The sequence below is a fragment of the Echiichthys vipera genome (assembly GCF_963691815.1).
Source record: "Echiichthys vipera genome assembly, chromosome: 5".
Taxonomy (NCBI): Eukaryota; Metazoa; Chordata; class Actinopteri; order Perciformes; family Trachinidae; genus Echiichthys; species Echiichthys vipera.
The window spans coordinates 5,395,672-5,415,671 of NC_139830.1; the positions used below are offsets into that span (position 1 = coordinate 5,395,672).

The 20,000-nt window shown below is 44.4% G+C and overlaps 1 protein-coding gene across 1 annotated transcript in view; it reads left to right on the forward strand.

Annotated features, from left to right (window-relative positions):
- The window catches only part of LOC310947469 (ephrin type-A receptor 4), a 57,149-nt gene that overhangs the window by 11,225 nt on the left and 25,924 nt on the right, over window positions 1–20,000 (forward strand). Inside the window, exon 4 of the mRNA XM_083914257.1 lies at window positions 11,899–12,054. Coding sequence (XP_083770383.1) covers window positions 11,899–12,054 — 156 coding nt within the window. The remainder of the gene's footprint in view (window positions 1–11,898; window positions 12,055–20,000) is intronic.

Sequence of the window (20,000 nt, forward strand, 5' to 3'; positions counted from 1 at the left end):
ACGTTCCCCCATTCCTCCGGCTGTTTCCCTTCTTCTCCCTCCATTTTATCCCGCACACTCTCCCTCTTGCTCTCTTGCCCCCTCTCTTTCTCTTCTGCTCACTTAAAATTTTCCTTCCCCCATTCCTCCACAAACCACTTGTTTTCTCCCTCAGCCTCACAGACCGAGGGAAGAGGCAGAGTTTGTAAAGAGAGATGGACGGATGTATAGGCAGAGAAAGACGGACAGAGGGAGAAGTGGACAGCGATCAAGTGGGCAAGGGTGGACTGTTTCAGAGAGAGGGAGGTTATGAAAGAGAAAAAGGGCCTCTGTCACCGTCTTTGTGCTGACAGAGAGGCAGAGCAGACCTCTCTTGCCAAGAAGAGTAGAGGAGATGGAGATGAGGAGGTAGAGAGAGAGAGAGAGAGAGAGAGAGAGAAAGACACAAAAAACATGGGGGGAAGTGAAGTGGAAAGAGATTTAGTTGCAGTCTGGCAACCATGCTTTTTCTACACTTCATCCGTCGGTTCACCATTGCACGGAAATCCCTTTGATCGTGGGCAATGTGTTACTGATCGCGAGGACTGGGTGTGTGCGGACGGACAGAGAGTGTGTGTGTTTGTGTGTCTGAACCATTATCTGTCCTATATTTATTCTGTGCATCTGTCGCAGCAGGCATATCACATGTTGTATCATGAACTTCTATTAACGTTCCAATCGCGTTGCACGATCTGAGCCCGGAGACAAAGCAGCCCGGCGGCTCTTCAGATGGACGGCCAGCTCTCCCTCGGTATGTGACAATAGGAGGCTGATTGCAAACACCTTGAAAATGTTTTATCTCCCTCTCTTTCCCTCTCTCTCTCTCCTGCTGATTCCTATCTTAAGCTCCCTTCATACTGCGGGTGTGATAGTAGGTGGTCTTTTCTTCTCATTGCTCGTCATCCTTTTTCTCAAGGGGGCGCAGAGTTCAGTGGCCAAATCAAAGGCTGCTCCGTGGCAATCAGTTAGGGGTTATGACAAAAAGCCTTGCAATAAAAGGACGCTCTGTAATCTGATGTGCCCTGAGACTGGACGTCGTGCCCATTTTAATGAGCTGAGATCCCCCTTTTCTAATCACGGTGGTGGAGGAAATGGCACACTGGCTCATTCTCTCTGGATAAAATACACACACACACGCACACACACTTTGAATTTGTATGTAGGAAGAAGAATGAGGAATACAGGCAGATTGTTGCAAAGAAACAGTGTTGTCTCATCGGTCAATGCAATAATAGAGTTGTAAAGTAGGAGGATGTATTTTGGATATCCAGTCATGTTCATTACCTGCATGACAATGTTAGATGAGTTTGGGGCACTTCGGGGCTAAAATGGCCGTACAACTCGCGCAGGTGCATTAGAAAACGGTGACGTTGAGGAAGACTTGGAGGTACAAGGCTGTGTTCATAGAAAACATAAGGAGGGAAGTCGACCACGACTCCCAAGGTGCCCTATTTTCCTCCAGGAAATCATTCCGTCCGGCCAAAAAATAGTTCAGGATATAATCCATCTTGACACCACAACTTTTCAGTTCTACACTTCAGATTATGATGGATAAAAAAAATAGATATAACATGTCCATTAGTGAGCATTGGGGGTTACCTTTGGACAGACATGAGCGTGAACTATTCCCTTAACAGAGGTTTCCAGGAATTTCCAGTAGGAACTGCTTGGCAACACACACAGATGCACATATACTTGGTTTCAGCCCAGAACTTTGAGATCAGGTAGCTGACCTCTTGCTGTGAATACATGTGTATGCGCACCGGCATGCAAACTACATGTGTATCGAGCACACCATGAGGTTGCCTGGGAGGTGTAACCTCTCTGTGGGAGAGCTGAAATGTAATTTGGGGATGTGAAGGCCTCGCAGCACCGGAAATCTGAGGCAGCAGATCTCCGGCCAAAGGCAGAGGTGTGTCCGTGCTTGGGCACTTCTCTGGGATTAGAGACCTTGATCTCTCCTGATCCGCAGTGAGCTGTCAAATACTGCTGGAAAAGGGAGGAATAGGGGAAAAAATGAGGAGACACGATCCATTGAAGGCTCACCCTACGGAGAAATGTGAGGGGAAGACAGAAAACAGAACAAGACAGATAGGATAGAGATAGAGAGAAAAGAAACTGATTGAAATAAAAAGGAGGCACGTAGATATCCAAGTAGAGCGTGAATGTGTGTGACAGAGGGAGTGTGTGTAGCGTAAAGGAGAGAGGAAGATGAATTGACTCCTGTCTAGTGGCCCTGATAAACGGCTGGGGATGTGAAAGGTGAAGTGGGGGGTTATGGGTACAGACGGTGATCGCTCTTTGAACAAGCCTAGCGTGGTTGTGTCGCGACCTCTGGCAGCTGCGGTTGATGTTACCGGCAATTTCACTACCTGTGTGCATTGTAGGGTTGTTTCGCCTGACTTTCAAGTGTTTTCATTGGAACTACTTTCTACGTGTTGGTGTGATGTTGACCCTGTGTGTTTGGTGTGTATTGATACAATATTGGCGTGGTGTTGCCAGTCATGAACATATTTCTGGAAGCTCTGTAGGGCATCAGGTGCTGCTCAAACCACTGACAAAGCTGCCAAGTAGGGAGCATTAGCCTAAGTGGTGAAATAAACCGTAAAGATAAGGAGAGATAACAGAGAAGGCAGGAAGAGGGCGGTAGACATAGTTGGAGTAAATACGAAACATAAGCCCAGAAACTCAACTCTGGCTCTCTTCCAGTGGTGCCCGCACACTAAGCTCGCTGTGCATTTGAATCTCCCTGCCCTTTGTTTGCCTATTCCTATCATCACTGTGCCTGTGTGTCTGTCCTCACATCAAAGCAAGAGGCTAAAATGTTACACATTAGCAGAGTAACCCTGTCTAAGCAGCAGCCATTAACCCCAGGCTCCAGTTACACCCTCTGTAGCCCCCACCCCCCCAAGGCCAGGTTCAACTAGCCTGGGGTTAGGGAGGGCAATGCTTACACCCAACTGCAAAGTTTGTGGACACACACATATATGCCACTAACTTTGGAATGCAGACACACATCATGCAAAGCCATACCGTGCGAACAGGAGCTGACACAGTTTAAAGTCAAAGGGGGGGAGGGGGGGGGTATCGGCTTCCACGACAGCGATGACCTCGATCCTGTTTTGAGAGATAGTGAGAGAGAGAGAGAGAGAGAGAGAGAGAGAGAGAGAGAGAGGAGGGGAAAGTGGTCTGGAGAGGTCTGGTATGGTGAGGCCTGAGTGACACCAGGAGAGGTCAAAGGTTAAAGCAGTGACAGCCACAGTGGAGACCAGTGGACTGTCATTGGGCTGACATGAGCTGTTGAAGAGTTAGTGACCCAGGAAAGTTTTTATGTACCCTGACTGAGCACACACCCACATACACACACATATAACGGCATGTATTCATACACACAATGCAGAGACACGATGGTGTGCACAGTGTTCTCAGGGACACACACACACCCTCACGCACACACACATGCACAATAGAAGGTGCATTGAGGCCCCAGACAGGCTGTCGTCTGGGAGCTACACGTAGATTACCTAAACAAACAACCTAAAAATACCTTGCTTTTCACCCGTAAGTCGACCCTTTCCAACCCCTCCTCAAAACCCACCAAGCCGCTTCTGAGAAACTGGCAGGGTCGATGTTAAACTCGACCCCCAACACCACATACGACTAGGTAATTAAAGTTTTTGTGTAAGCTTGTTTTTGCACACTTAAGTGTTGACACGTGTGCGTGCAGTCCCATTTGATGCACCGTTCGTCACTTGCACGTGAGGTGTGTTTGAATATGAGCTACTTTTCGATTTCATTTACCTGAGGGATGTAACAGAGCGACGAGAACCCACTTTGACAAGCAGGCATGCTCTCCAGTACGACTGATTTTTATTCTGGATTGTCTTTTTAAAATCCCCATCTGCAGATGATTGTTTACCCTTTATTTCCGTATTTATCTGGATACCAGGTTACGTGATATGGCTATGTGGTAATGACATCATACCGTCATCGCCACCTGAGGTCACACACCTGTGGAAATTAGCTCAGAAAGGATGGAAAGATTGAGAGTGGGTCTGTCTGACGTTCCTGCCTGTAATAGGGAAGGTTTGCGTTGCCACCGTACTCTACGGGGGAATTGTTGGGTCTGTGTAAATCATAAATAAGTCATAGAGTGTGGTCTTTACCTACTCTGTAAAGTGTCCTGAGATAACTTTTGTTATGATTTGGCACTATAAATTAAATTGAATTGAATTATCCAGTTATAGGCATTATGAATAAGCCCTAAAGTTACTTGTATCTCAAGTTTCTATTAATATCAATAAGTTGACAGTATCATGAACTGGAAATGTTTAGTTAGTAACACCAGAATAGGAATGATTCACTGATGCACACAGTTTATATAAATTGGTTATTATGATCATCTTAAGTAGATTGTCTTAATAAGAGCTGATAAGTTGATTAATTGATACAAATGATCAGAAATTGATTTGGTATTGGATTAATAGTTTATTTTTTTTAAAATAAACATTTCAACCATTTTAAAGTGACACATCAATTGTGAGATTTTGATACTTTGATTCTTCTTATTTGATAGTAAACTGACACTGAGAATCTGGGTTTACAATACATAACCAACAATATCATTTTATATTTACAGAGATATTCAATTGCCCGAACATGATGATGAAATAACTGTTGGCATTAGGAAATTGTGATGGTGATTTTTCGATATTCAGCATTACATCAGTTGCAGTCCTAAACTTGATATATATTTCAAATAATGTTGTCCTACATTTAGCTTCATGCTTGCAGGTAAAAAGTAACTGTAATGAATAAACGTGTATACTGATCGTAAATGTTTTGGGATGTCCCACTTTATTTTACAGTATGTCGCTCTTTTTTAAACAGACTAAACACACATTTCACACATGTGGAGTAGAATGTTTCTGGAAACGGAGATAGATAAATCAACCAAACAGTGATATTAATGATATAATGTGGGGATCGTCTGTAGTAGTTGAACTTTTTATTTACCAGACAAGTTTACTGAGCTACGATGTTTGTTCTACCACTTGTTGTTGAATCTTGTATCACAAAATCAATACATTGATTTAATGCCCAGCTCTAGAATGTGTACCGCATCCGCTATGCAAGCCTGTATAAAAGTACAGTTAACACAAATAAGCTTGTGTTGCATTGTGGGGGGATTGCAGTAATTTGTTATCTATTTGTTCGGCAGCGCAACACATGGTTTACACTTGTTTACAGAATTGGATATGAGGCCCCATTGAGACTGCTTCCCTATCGCTTCCTTTTCCCCCTTACCTATTCTTAGTGTATGTTTTCCTCACACATCCTCCCTTTTCCTGCCCCATTCTCCTTGACTCGCCGCTAGTAGAATAGTTTAGCTCTCCCAATTGTTTGCCGGTGTGTGTGCCGATGTGAGTGTCCCCTTGCACAACAACATTAGCATACTCCCCCACCTCCCACCTTTCTGCCTCTTTTTTCCATAATTGAATTGAAATGCAGCTCTTGTCATTGTAAACAATGTCAGGAAAGCATACTAGATACACTACCTGCTCGCGCGCACACACATGGACGCACACACATGGACGCACACACATGGACGCACACACATGGACGCACACACATGGACACACACACATGTCCAACATGAGACTCGAGCGCCTGGAGACCTTGGGGAAATTGGACCAAGACAATACCTTGACCGCGTTTGTTTACCTCCCATCGTCCCCTCCTTTGCTCATGTCCCAATGCCAACCCTTCTTACACAAAGCCTGTTTAGTGTGTGTGTCTTTGTGTTTGCATGCATGCATGGCATTGCAAAGTACATCTGCGTAGTCCAAAGGGCCTTTTCAAGGGTTCTGTGTGCATACCTGAGAGAGTGCAGGTGTGTGGAGGTTTGTAAGCCTTTGTTTGTGTAATGTGCAAATCTAAGGTCACAAAAGGTCCTCCGTGGGTTGGCGCCATGCCCGACTTTGGGTGGTGCCACCTTTGTGGACCTGGCATGGGTGCAAAAGTGGAATCTGAGTGGCCCCAACCTGGCTTCGCCAAGTTAAACAGTGTTTCACCAAACAAAGATGTATGCCTTTGCTGCCTGTACCTCTCCCTGTTCTGTCCATCCATTTAGCTTTCTTTCACTGTCTCTTTTGTTTCCTTACATTCACATTCAGTGCCATGGTCTCATTTCTCACTTTTTAAGGAGGGGTCTTGTCCGTTCTGAAGTGGCTGGGTGGAATGCTTTAGATTTTTGCGATATAACCATTGTACTAATATTCCTTCTTAAGGCCAGGCTAGAGGAATTAGGGAGGAAGTTGAGGCCTACGTGTCAATAAGAACGTGGAGACCTTGGTCCACAGGAAGTCTTCGGAACAATATTTCTTAAGTTATATAATCCAAAAAGTCACAATATAGGTGGCACCACAGTGCACTGCACTCCTAAAGGGGAACACCACCTAAATGAATAATTATAATATGTTATTTCCATGGACTATGAGTTTAGTCGATATTTGTGAACACGAGCTACTCTCTCTCAAAGCCTGAAACCAGAGATGTGAGTCTCAAGCTTGTGATGTCATCAAGTTTGGAGCTGCTCCATAGACAATGAATGGGAGATTGAGATTGTTTGTTTTCTTTTTTATAGCCAAATTAGCTTTATATCACTTAAGTGTTCTCAGTTCGGAAACTGAAATACTGAGAACATTCCCCTTTCTGCTCACTGTCATCTATAACATTACAGCATTCTAGTTTTTGGGATTTTAGAGGGAGTTGATCAAATGTACTGGTATCTTTTGATTGTCTTAGACCATGGGAACAACATAAAGTACATATATTTAAAATGGGAGTAGGTACCCTTTAGGAAAACACACTGGAGCAGGACATTGTTTGTTTGGCTTGTATATTAACAGAATGGTTTCACACATTGTCACATCTCAAGAAATCAGTTATGAACAATTTGTGTTGAATCAGAACTAAAATTGCAAGAAATCAGCATGAAGTAACAGCTGGTTCTTCAAAGTGTTGGATGGCTTTAAAATCTCTATGTTTTTGTTTTTTTTGCTGTCAAGGTGTAGTTTTGTTGTAATTTACATTTTTACAGCATGTTTTTTTCATTTGCTTCTTTGGCTGGTGCTCCTATGTGTCAGGTACAGACATTTTAATTAGGGATGTGTCGTGGGTGGCTCTTGTATGATGGATCAGCGCTGCTGAAAATACAGTTATAAATCATCCTGGATTTGACAGACAAACTGCTGGCAACTCACGCACCCCCTGGCACTGGCCACCATTAGCAAAGCTGCGGTGATTGTCAGCAAGGTTGGCTTGTGTGTTATTAACATCGTTAGCCTTGCTGGCTTTTGTTCTTGGCCTTCATTAACACCAGTAAGGATGTCAACCCAGATGTCACTACCCGACTCTTTTTGGCTTTTGCATTTTAAAGGAAGGTACCTCTAATATGGGACCTTTTCGCCCTAGGTCAAGGTCAAGATGTGTGACGAGTATATGTCATCAATCATGGTGATCACTTTCGGTGACCGTGTGTCCCTCATCCATCATGCTGATGGGTTTCGCTGGCCGTGTGGCTGTGTGTTGCAGTCAGATCCGGAGGTAATTAATAACCCCCAGTGACAGAATTAATGAGTTAACCTGCTCCACTCTCCTGCTGTTCCAGTGACAGATGCTAACGGTCAGTAGCTAGTTATCCCTACTAATATGCCATTGGCTCAGGTGTATTGATGTGGATTATATTTTAGTATCTATACGATGTCTGGGTGGGAAAGACAGTCTATATATCCAAGACTTTTAATCTTTTTTCTATTTTTTATCTAGCTCAGGACAGCAGCCGGTGGGTAAACAAAGCACTCTTGGAATAGTAATCCTTCCTTGCAGGAATCTTGCCTGAACAACACACTGCTTTCCACAGGGAAAAAGAAGAGATAGAAGAGGCACAAAGGCAGATGGATACGTCAGAAAGGCAGGTTGAATAGAGATCGCTGGCTCCTCAAGGTACAGGAGAAGGAGAGACTCTCCTTGCCCTAAGGTCCTGAAAGCTGATCGCTTGGTTTTTTGAAAGAGGGTCTTTGTGAGGACGCGTCTGACTGCTCTTCTGAAGAGTGCTCACTGTTTGTTATGACTAAAAAAGAGTTGCAGAGTTTTCATCACCCAAAGAAGATAAAGTGCAGACTTGAAAGGAGGGAAAACGCTCTAGTTTGAACTTAATTCCCTTTTTTGATTATAAGAGAAGCAATTGTTCTGCCTGGGCAGGCCTAGTCATTGTGTGCCGTGTGCTGGGTGTTATATTCCTGGGCTCCTTTGGACCGCTATTGTAGCGCAAGTTTCCTCTCATGCTTTCAGTCCCCAGTGTATTGGATACTTTGTTGTGTAGGCTGCAGTATAGCTTGCCTATCAGGCTTTGCATGCGGGTCACTGCGGGCTCCAGTGGGTGGGTGCGTGGGTAGATGTGGTTTTATTTGGCGGCAGTATAGGGTGCATCCATGACTGTTCAAAGCTTGGTGTGTAGGTTGTTGATACTCAGAACAAAAGTGAGCTTGCGTGTGGTTAGCTATCATTGTGTCATTAGCTTTTGTGTACTCCTATTTTTTGCAGATGGCTGTGGCGACCATTTAGTCTTGAACAGTGGTTCCCGTTTTCCTCTCCCCTCACGCGGTGCAACCAATTCAGCCAGCGGAATCCCCACCACATGGACAAAACTACTCATTAACTCCTGCAGCCCTCTCCCTCCACCCTCGTTGCACCCCTTTCCTCCAAACGTGCTTTAGCTTAGAGACAACAGGGATGGGGATGGGGATGGGGATGGGGCGGGGGACAGACTGACAAAAGGGAAAAAAGACTAAAGCCAGAAAGGACGATTGAATGAGTGAAAGAGCTGCTGGGGGAGAAAAAGGGGAAGAATGCGATGTCCCGGTCTATGAGGGATTCCATTTTTTGCCTTTCCAGAATAGAACAGTAAGTCACCAGTCTCTTTTGTGTGCCTTTGATCTCTCAGCTCAGGGATTTGGCACCTGACAAACCCCTCTCTGTCTGAAAGGAGGCCTGCCGAGAGAAAGCCTAAGAGAGTGGGAGAGAGAGATAGAGGGCAAATGAGAGTGAGAAAGAAAAAAATCACAGGAGAGCTAGTGAGCGACGGGGCGAAGACAGTATAAAAAAAGATGGTGTGGAAAAATTGGGTTAGACATTTTAGAGCTGTATGAGAGGAGATGATGAGGGCTTCTCAGCTCACATCCCATAAAAACTAAATACATGTGTGTTCATGTGTGTCTGTATTTGCGTCTGTGGGTGGGTTTGCCAAGGCTGGCCCGGACAGTGATAAATCCAACAAGTCTTAAGGGAGATTCCTCTCTGAAGCCACGGTCTCTTGGACCACCCACTACTGCGGTCTCTTCCTACACACACACATACACTCACACTCCTAATAGGAAGCAAATTCCCTAGCTCTACTTGGATATCGACCTCTTCTCTTCCCTCAACTGTTCCTTTCTTCAGGGCAGTCGCTGCTATAAACAAGCCCTCATCTATTGACATCACACTTCAAACACAATTTCTGAAATGCAGAGTTTTCATACCGCAGATGAAGATGCCAGAGCATGGGAGAAACAGGGATTTGGAGTAGGACAAAGCATTCTGGGACAGCCTGTGTCGACTCTGGGGTCAGTCTGGGACAGCTTAATAATTGACGAGCAAAAAACTCATCAACCGTGCACAGTTTGAGGTAGCCCGCTCTTAGACTGTGTCTCTTTAAAGAGGCTCAGGCCCAAAGGCTGTGAAGCATGGGACTCAATTAACTCTCCCTTCGGCTTTAGGCAAGAGGGCATCATCTCAAACAGCTGGTTGACCCCACTCTCAACTCTGGACACTTTTCCTGGTCAGCGCACATGTACAAACCCTAATAGCAACTTTGTGTTTTATCACCTGAAGCGGTCACAACCTCTTAAACAATACCCACAAGTCCCAGTGTCTCCAGTGATGAGACTGGGCGTTGAAAGATTGCTTCAAAGATAGAGAGATAACACAAAGCACCTCCCGACTAATCTCTCCTCTTTTTGGCAATCGTGAAGAAAAGAAACGGAGGCTTCACGCACCCCTGCAGGCTACAATCAAAGAGGCCCTTAGCTTAACGTTAGCGAGTGAAGCGGCAGGGATTTAGCCATGATTGACTGAGTGGGAACGGGCAAAGAATGGCTCAGCAGGTAGCAGCTAGCCTGGCTCAGTTAACGCCGCGCTACTCTAATCCAGCTGCTAGAGGAGAGCGGCTGCAGGGCAAAGAGCCTGACTTTATTACGCCTCCAAGAGAGGGATTTCCCGGTATTTTAGGAGGTTTGTGGATTTCTTTTTCTGCTTGTATGTGTAAGCGTGTGGGGAATGTGTGTTTTTGTTGGAGAATGAACTTCCTCCTCACTGCGGTGTGTGTGTGGATAGGCATTGATTTGGTTTCTAGTGTGGTGAACACATGTGGAAGTTTGTTTACGTGACTGTTCTTTTGTATTTAGGATCCCCTGATGTATTTACGACTGTGGCATTGCAATCCATGCCTTTCAAATGCACTTTTTGATCTGGGTTGTGTATGTGCTTGTGCAGACAATAAGACTCTATGTGTGTGTGTGTGTGTGTGTGTGTGTGTGTATGCGCAGAGGGGGTCGCATTACAGTCTACGAGTGTGTAATTATCCGATTTATATTGGGTATGAATTTACCCAACTGTCTCCAATGGGTCTTTTTACATCATAACAAGACAGACAGACAGACACATTCACACACACCACCCACTTTACCAAAAGCGTAACCAATGACCCTCTAGCTCCCAATACCATTCGCCGCCCACTGCCAAGCACATGGCAGCCCCATTGACAGGTTATTTAGTCCAATCGGTTTTGCGACTGTCTGCGCCGCACCTCTCAGAGAATTGTTCTTTTGTCCTCCTCTTCTGGTTCAGTGCTCTGAGGGTGAAACATAACCCGGCTAGGCTTCCCTGGCCATTATAGAAACCGATAGACGAGGGAGAAACTCCTTGAAACACGAGCCCTCCAATCAAACTGTCAGTCAAGAGAAAGGCGAGTGCTGTCGCCAAAAGTAGGAAAAGTGTCACTTAGGTTACCATTTCAGACTGAGGTGTGTGTGTGTGTGTGTATGTGTGTGCGTGTGTGTGTGTGTGTGTGTGTGTGTGTGTGTGTGTGTGTGTGTGTGTGTGTGTGAGTGTGATGTTAGTATGTGTGTCAGGCAAAAACAACAGTGTGAGAGTGACAAAGTTTCCCTGGTGCGGTGGCATTTGTTTGTTAAATGGTCTGATATGCCAATGGCTCTGGTTTCATTGCGGCTCTAAGTCTTGCCAATCGAGCGTAGCTTAAATTTGTGAGAATAGGTTAGTTATTTGATCTTCTCTTTCTGTCAGAGGAAATGGTGGCCTTTACTCCTGTTATCTCGCTTTTGATAATCGAATGCAGGTTCATGAGGAAGGACAAAAGGGGAGAAAGCATTGAAAATGGAAAATTAAGACTAAGGGAGGGAGTACTGGGGAGAGATGTAAAAGCCTCCGGGCAGCATATTGTTTTCTTGTTGCTAATTGGGGGAAAATGGGTAAGATCACAAAGCTCTCTTCTTCTCTTCATTGGACAACAACTATTAACAGCTAATGTCAAGTGCAAAGCTTTGGCAGCCACGACTTCGTGACTAAAATATCTCAACAACTATAGGATGGATTGCCTAGCAATTATATACAGACATCATGGACAGTATCCTCAGTACCCTTCCCTCCACAATGTTAGCAGAACCTTCCCCTCTTTATATATAAAATGGCAACACGTGATAGACTTGTATTTCATATTGACGTCACATCTAAGACCTCTGTGTTCTTGTTATCTTTCAGCCTGTAAGATCGGATACTACCGCGCTCTGGCCACTGATGGCTCCTGTGCCAAGTGTCCACTCCACAGCTACTCTGTCAGGGAGGGATCCACCTCCTGCGTCTGCGACAAGGGATACTTCCGCTCCGAGACAGACCCGGCATCCATGCCCTGCACCCGTAAGTACACCCATGAGTAACCTTTTCAGATTTAAAAAAAATATCTTCAATACTGGTTTGCCAAAAAAAATCACATTTCCTGAACGCTTTGTGCTATTGCAGCCACATTTGTTGGATGTGTAGCTACGATAGTGGCCATTGCAAATTTGGTGCCATTTGGTCAATAGGTGGAGCATTAGCAGCACCATCTAAAATAAAATGAGTCATCTCTGTCTATGTGTATCCTTTGCAAGTCTCAAGTACCAATCATACAGTCGCCAAGTTAGCCCTCCTGCGTGCTAACTATGATAACATAGGATCTGAAACATAATTTGCTGACACTCGATATCAAACCAAAGCCAGATAATGTCTTATGAAGTAGCTGTGAGCTGTAAATTCACCACTTCTAAGCAGAAGGAAGAAGATAACGTTATATCGAAGCCTGACCAGGCAAGACTTCTCCTCCTTCCAGCTGCCTGGGCAGCTGTCTCCGGCTCACTCAGACTCAGCTGCCTGTACCGGAGAGCAGCCTGAAAGCCAGAAGTGCTCCCTCTGCAGCTACTTCTGGGGAACGAAATGTCCCCAGCAGTACACTACAGTACACTACACACAGACTGACAAAAAAACAAACAAGAAATGGCCGCTCGACTGAGTGGTCTCCAACTGGTGATTAGAAATTTCGACTTTCAGGGGGCAGCCCAGCAGTATGAGATATTTTTCCAAGCGTGCTGTTACTCTATTAGTAACACAATACTATTATGGAAAATAACTTCTAACACACACACACACACACACACACACACACACACACACACACACACACACACACACACACACACACACACACACACACACACACACACACACACACACGGTGATTGCTTTTGCCTAAACATGGTCATGGATTCTCTCTCTCACTCTCTCTTGCAATGTCAGCCTGAATTACCCTCTCACACACACACAGACAGCCTTTCTGCACACACATAAAGCAAGCGGCTGCTGGTTTAATAGCTGCCTTTTGATTCCAGGTGGTACTTAGTGATCAGTCACAGTGACAGAGAACTAATGAGGGTATAAACCGCTGCATCCCAGACTCAGTCTTCCATAGAGAGGCTGCAAAACAACAGAGGAGGGCAATAGCGACAGAGAAAGACAAATAGAGATAAGATGTTAGCGGAGACAAAAAAAAAAAGGTGGCAAACCAAAGGCAGACGGAAAGCTGGAGATGTATGCAGAGAATGAATAAAATGGGATAGAGAAAGAGGGTATGGTGCCAAGGAGAAAGAAATGGGGACTACATACAGGGATGCATCAAACTGAAGGAAGAGATTTCTACTTCTCAGTGTGTGTCTGCACTTTATTTTATCAGGCGGTATGAGTCAACCACTGGTGAATCTGGTCCCCCCCCCCTCCCCATGCATGTGATATCAACCGATAACTGCTGCCTAGTGATACCTCTTCCTTTTATAGGACCTCATTCCCTCTGTGAGTCACAGAACTGGGTTCATAGTGGTAGAAATATACACACACGGAGAGGAAAACACACATAACACACGGAGCCCTGCACTCTCATTTCCCGGGGAAATAATAGCATTGATACTTACATCTGACAGGCGTTTGTGTATCTGAGTATGTGTCATGAAAAACAATTTTAACAACTACAGCATCTGCTATGTTATGTTGCTTAGCTCATAGTTGGCTCATGTTTTTGGCCCGAATGATCTGTCAAGTTCCTGCGGATTCATCACTCAGCGAAAGAGTTTATTGAATGAGACGAGCAACCAAACTCCTCCTGCATAACACTTAACTGTCTAAGCAACAGCGGCCTCTAATTATTCCCCTGCTGCACGGCAACTATGCAACGTCATAAACAGTGTTCTATTGTGGAACACTGTCATGATTAAGAATATGAGTTATACGTTAACAAGACGGTAATCTACAACATCCTTGATTGTAATATGTCGGCTACATTGTTGGTGCTAAGTGATGATTGCTGAGTTATTTTTTTCACTGTATTTCCAAGTGTCACTTAATCTAAAAGAGGTCACTTGGACCAGCAAATAGAAATGCTTTTATGGATGTGTTGCAACGCATTTGAATTGTGTCAAACTGGCTCAGAGGAAGAGTGGGTCGTCCTCCATTCGAGAGATTGGCGGTTCGATCCCAACCGCCCCCGGTCCACATGTCGAAGTGTCCTTGGGCAAGACACTGAACCCCGAATTGCTCCCCGTGCTGCGCATGGGTGTGTAAATGTGGTGTGAATGGTTACATTAGATTAGATGGTATGTAGATGCCCACTGCCATCAGTGTGAATGTCTGTGTGAACGGGTGAATGTGACAAACACTGTGAAAGTGCCTTGAGTGGTCAGAAGACAAGAAAGGCCATTGAACATTTACCATTTACCAATAGAAGGTAGAAAAATGAGTAGTCGTTTACGTGAGAATGTCCCAGGGACATGATCGAACATCTCAATTGTAGAGCTGCAACAATTAGTTAATTAATCGACAGAAAGTTAACCTGATTAATCATTTAAGTCCACATGTACACAGACATTTCTGTAAACAAGGATTTTCTCTCCTTCGTTCCCCAAAAATAAATCCCATCCACACAATCTCTGTCCAAATGAACATGACAAAACAAAGCAGGCTTGGCCAATCAGAACCCTGAAAAAACGCTTATTACTGAAAGGCTATCTGACTGCATTGGTGCATCGATTGCTCTGTTGCATTATGATGCGTTTGTTCCTCAACATAGTGGAAGAGTAACTGTACATTCATGTGAAAAACGTGCACTTTTTTGGCTACGTATGCCATTGCCTCATTTGCGAAGCCTCACAAAAAGAGATAACGGTGCACACACTGAAGACGTTCCAAGCCAAAAACTCTATGTTCCCTGTCTACATGTTAACCCTGACAACATAGTTTCTGACAGTCCTCACCCTTGAAGAATTCTTCCAAAAGATCAGTTTTCAGTGGCCTAAAAAGCATTTCGCGTGTGGACGAAAGCCATGTTTTCAAATTGACCCCAATGTTAAATAGTTGTGGCCTTTCAAATTTAAGAAACCACTGCTTAGACAGATTTCACAGCAGTTTAGAGTAAAAATCCCCTCAAAAAGTCAAAAGTTAAAATAAATGTTATATGGATGGGTTCTAGACTGTTGGTTGGATGAAGTAAGATATTTGGTGATGACACCACGTTGGACTGAAAATAATAATAAAAAATTGTTTTCAGCAGCCCTACAGCAATGCTTTTCTCTAAGGCATGTGATCATGGTCCCCTGAACCAACTTAACAGGGCTCATCATTTCCATCATCACCCAAGTTTTACTGCTAAGTCACTGATTTTTGGAAAACATCAGAATTTAATGTAAATCATTTTTCCAAAACCCAATTTTAAGGCGGCTGTTTGTATTGTTTATTCTTTATACCATTTTCACCAGAATATATAACGTCATTTGAGCGAAGTGCCTCCCTGAGATTAAATATCTACTTTACAGGAGCAGCACATATATTATATTAACATCAATGAAAACCCAAGTATTTTATTCATTGCATTTTTAATTTAAGCCTTACTGTTGTGTCACATTGCTTATATATTAAGTTATTTGGAGAGCATGATCTCGGAGCTCGTCCCTATTGTCCAGTTAGTCACCGTGGCATTTGAGTATGGCTGCTGCAAGCAACAGCTGTCAAAGCTCATTAGTTGGCGTATTTTACATGCCGTCTCTGCTACGTTCCAAACTCCACAGTTAGGAACTGAACATTAGCTCGACTCCCTCACTGACCTTTTGCCCCGCTTCGTCAGCCGGCCAACATCTGATCTTTGAACCCTCACCCTGTCTGTCGTCTGCTGTTTTCCTTCCTCATACTTTTTTTTCTCCCTTACTTCTCACCCACATGTTAAAGCTATGTAATTACAGCTGTCACTCACACATCCCTCCTTATCCACATCTTGTTTTCACTCTCTCTCTCTCTCTCTATTTCTCTCAAAACCCACTCAGAGTCACGAACAGAGCAGATGAAGGGGGAAAAAAACCCCTCTTAAAGTCATTTCCCAGTTTGCCTTGCTGAAGGTCAGGCTGGGAAAGAGCCAGCATCTCTGGTAATTGGGTGTGTGTGTGTGTGTGTGTGTGTGTGTGTGTGTGTGTGTGTGTGTGTGTGTGGGGGTAATTGAAAACGCTTTTCCCGTCTCTTAGCTCGGAGTCTAGCGATGCAAGATGATGATTAAAACTGGATGTTGTGTAATTCCGTCATTGTGTGACTGTGTTTGTGTGCAGGCCTTTTACTCCTGCTGTATTACATATCTGTCAGCGCCTGTCACATCTTTGCTCCTTTCGCGGCAATTGTTCTTTTGGTCGGCGATTAATGTGTGCTACATTTAATCGAAACGTTCGCTTTCCTGATTAGAAACAAGAGACACTTGCCGCCCACACGTTGGATCAACCTGCGTCAGGAAACCTGGCAGGATACATGCGTAACTTTTTAAAAAACAGAGTCTTTTTTGCTCTAACAGTCTGTTCTGACCACCTTTTGTGGTTTATTTTTATGTTTCTTGTCTTGCTTTTGTGTTTCCTGGCTTGACTCTATTGTTCTTGTATTTTATCCGACTTCTGTTGTTGTGAGTGACTTTTGTAGCCATGCTTTAAAGTGTTTCAAGGTTGTTAAATATCCTATGATCCAAAGGCGTCTGTATAGTCGAGGGTTTAGAAAGAAAAAATACCCCCTAAACACCATTTACTTACCTTTTGGTATACAATGCTGAAATATGTTCAGGTCAAAAAAAAAAGTGCATGAATAAATGTAGGTGAGTATAAATACACACACACATAAGCCACAGGGCAGTAATGAGGACCAGGGACAGACACCCGTGGGAGCTGGTTGCTCCACTGCGTTCAGGTTATAAGTAGGGGTGTTCTCCATTTTGGGCTTTCAGTTGGCCCTTGATGTGTTTCTCAGATTTTGCCCAGTTTTCTTAGCAGCGGTCTGGAGGAGGGAGGAATGGACTGAGGAATGAACGCAGGTCAGGGAGGACTCGAGGGGGACATTGAATGAATCCCAGTCGGACGGTAATAGCGAGGTCGATGTTCTGGCCAATTTAGCTTGCTCTTTACGTCCGCCTTGCACAACCCTCGGCTAACAATGACTGATAGAAAAAGGCAGAAGGAGAGAGGGATGAAAGAAAGAGAGAATGGGAGAGAATGGGAGAGAATGGGAGAGGGTGGGAGCATGCAGAGCGAGGGAAGATGGAGAAGTGAAGTAGAGTATCAACGAGAAAGACAGATTAAAGAAGGGAGATAGAAGCCAAGGAGCAACAGGAAGAGGAAAAGAATTAGTCACGGTGCAAATTGCGAGGGCCGTAAATGAACAGAGCGGGAGAGGGAGGAGAAAAGAAATCACCGACTTTCTTCAGGAGAAACTTTAAGTCTCCCTCTGGAATCCCCCCATAAGGAAGTGTGAATTTTTAGGCCATGTTGAGCTAACGTTGTGTGGCGGCTGTGTGAGTGTTGCTTTCTCCCGACGCTCTCTCTCCCAGGATTAATTACAGGGTGTCAGTCACAGCTGACGGCTCTCCCACGCTCCCTTGCTCCCACCAGTGCATTCTGGGAGAGCGACAGGTAGAGCCAAAGGTTGTTTGCGTGTGTGGAATGCAGCGGGGAATACTGACATACTATGGAATTTGGTTAAGGCTTCATAAAGTCATAAAGTTATATAGCGTTGTTGCAACTCTCGTCATGGCAACAAACAAAATAATCTTCCTGAGGTGATTATACACACACACACACACACACACACTTGCTGACACAGAGTACATTTTTGAGGAAATTACTGTCATCTTTAGGAATACATGTATTTACTTTCTTGCCAAGGAGTTAGATAAGAACATCATACCCTCAAGTTTGTATGCTAACTATGAAGCTGGAGCCAGGAGACAGTTAGCTTAGCTTAGCTTAGCTTAGCTTAGCTTAGCGTGAGCTCAAAAATGTCTACAGCCATTATAATTAACAAGCTATATTATATTCTGTGTTAATAATTATTTTTCCTCCGCTTTCATTCTTCATGCTAAGCTAAGCTAACTGTAAACGACAATAGCATCAATCCTCTCATCTAATTCTCAGCATGAAAGCGCGTTTAAGCGTATTTCCCAACATGTCAAACTACTGCTTTAATTCCCTAAACCTCCTTTATTCATGTCTGTAAGTGAGAACTAACAATCTTTAAAAGAGAGGACATTATCATCAGCGTATCCCTGCGAGGAGAAGAACGAACGCACCCACATTCTCAGACATTGACTGCAAACATTAATATTACCTTTGTCCTGTTAACTTTATGACGCCCTGAGTTCAGATAACAGCGGAGTAATAGCTTTACAGTGCATTTCGGAGCATTATTGAACACTAAATGGTAGTCGTGGTTAGTTGAACCTAGCACGCTGACAATGGCGCTATTATAATGACGGTTGGGTGGAGGCACCTTAATTTAGAAACCCCATCTGTAACTTGTTCCCATTGTCTGAGGAGCAAACGGAGAGAATGAGGTGAAAGAGTGAGGGAGGAAAAGTGGGTGCGGAGGAGGAAAAAAAGTGGGGGAAAGAGGGAGGGGGCAGAGCTATATCATCATTTTTAATGAGAATTTATTAATAGTATAGGCTGCGGTTGGTAAGGGGGAAGTAAAGGGATGCTAATATTAACACTGTATACTCTGCATCCTTTCATCTCACTCCTTTTGTCTTGTGCTGTTTGTGACCCTTTAGGTCCTTTTCAGTTTAACAGACACTCCTCCACCGCCACCACCATCCATTTCTGTCCCCTCCACCCCTCTCTCCCTTCACCCAGACCTGCTCCTTCCATACTAATCAGTAGCTTTCTGGTTCCTGCGCGAACAGACGGTGTTTGTCTTATCCTTCTGTCCTTTTCCATCTCCTTTCACAGCCATAGCTTTCCCGTCCACATCCACCGCTATCTGCCAGAATAAACGCTGGCATATGTGAGTCCAGCCCATACACATGCAGCATGAGTGTTTCGTGCTAATTCGTACTTCCACGTCTCCATTAATGCAGCAACAAAAACAAACTTATTTGTCCTTCAGGCGACCGTGCGCGCACACACACTCCCACACACTCCCACACACTCCGACAAACTGTCCCCTCGGCTGCTCTCAGTGTCTCTGTGAAATCACTCATTGCCGCTCGGCTCCTCCAAAAATAACACTGATAATTAATTTCCGTTGTGAAATGATTCGTCTGTGGACTGACTAGCTTTCATATTTCACCCTGCATCGATCCCGCTCACGTGCACTTCATTAGTCAGGGGGAGAGTGAGCACGCACGCGAGAGAGAGAGAGAGAGAGAGAGAGAGAGAGAGAAAGAGAAAGAGAGAGAGAGGGGGAGAGTTAAGTCAATTACCGCCGCTTATGTTTGAAAGCAACGCAAAAAAACACATTAATTACAACAGAGCTGACATGTAAATTGAAACTGATGAGCAGGGGAGTTTGTGTCACATATCTGTGGAGCTGCTCCTCGTATAAACCTACAGCGGCGCATCAAAGCAGGAAGTTAATAACAGGGTTCCAAAGCAAACTTTGTCGAAAGTTATTGAGTGGGTGCCATAAAGCCCCACTGTTAGCAGCGGGCTCGGGCGCTCTGCCACCTCCAGCTGATTCGACATATGAATGAGAAAGAAGGCTGGCAGCCTATTGGATTTCAGTTAACTTGCTGAATTAACTGAGGTGAAATTGGATCCTCCCTCGCAGTAATGCACAGGACATTAAAAGGGAATTCAAGAAGCCTCGGCTCTCGATAAAGGGGCAAACCCAGTCTATCACACATTTACATCTTTCTCATATATATGTGTGTGGCAAGAATCCGTTAACTGGAGACTTTTCTTTGCAGTATTCACCATATGCTTAGCTTTTCTTGTTCTGTTCTTTTAAAATATTTCATGTGATCGCAGGAATAATGTTTCCGCTGT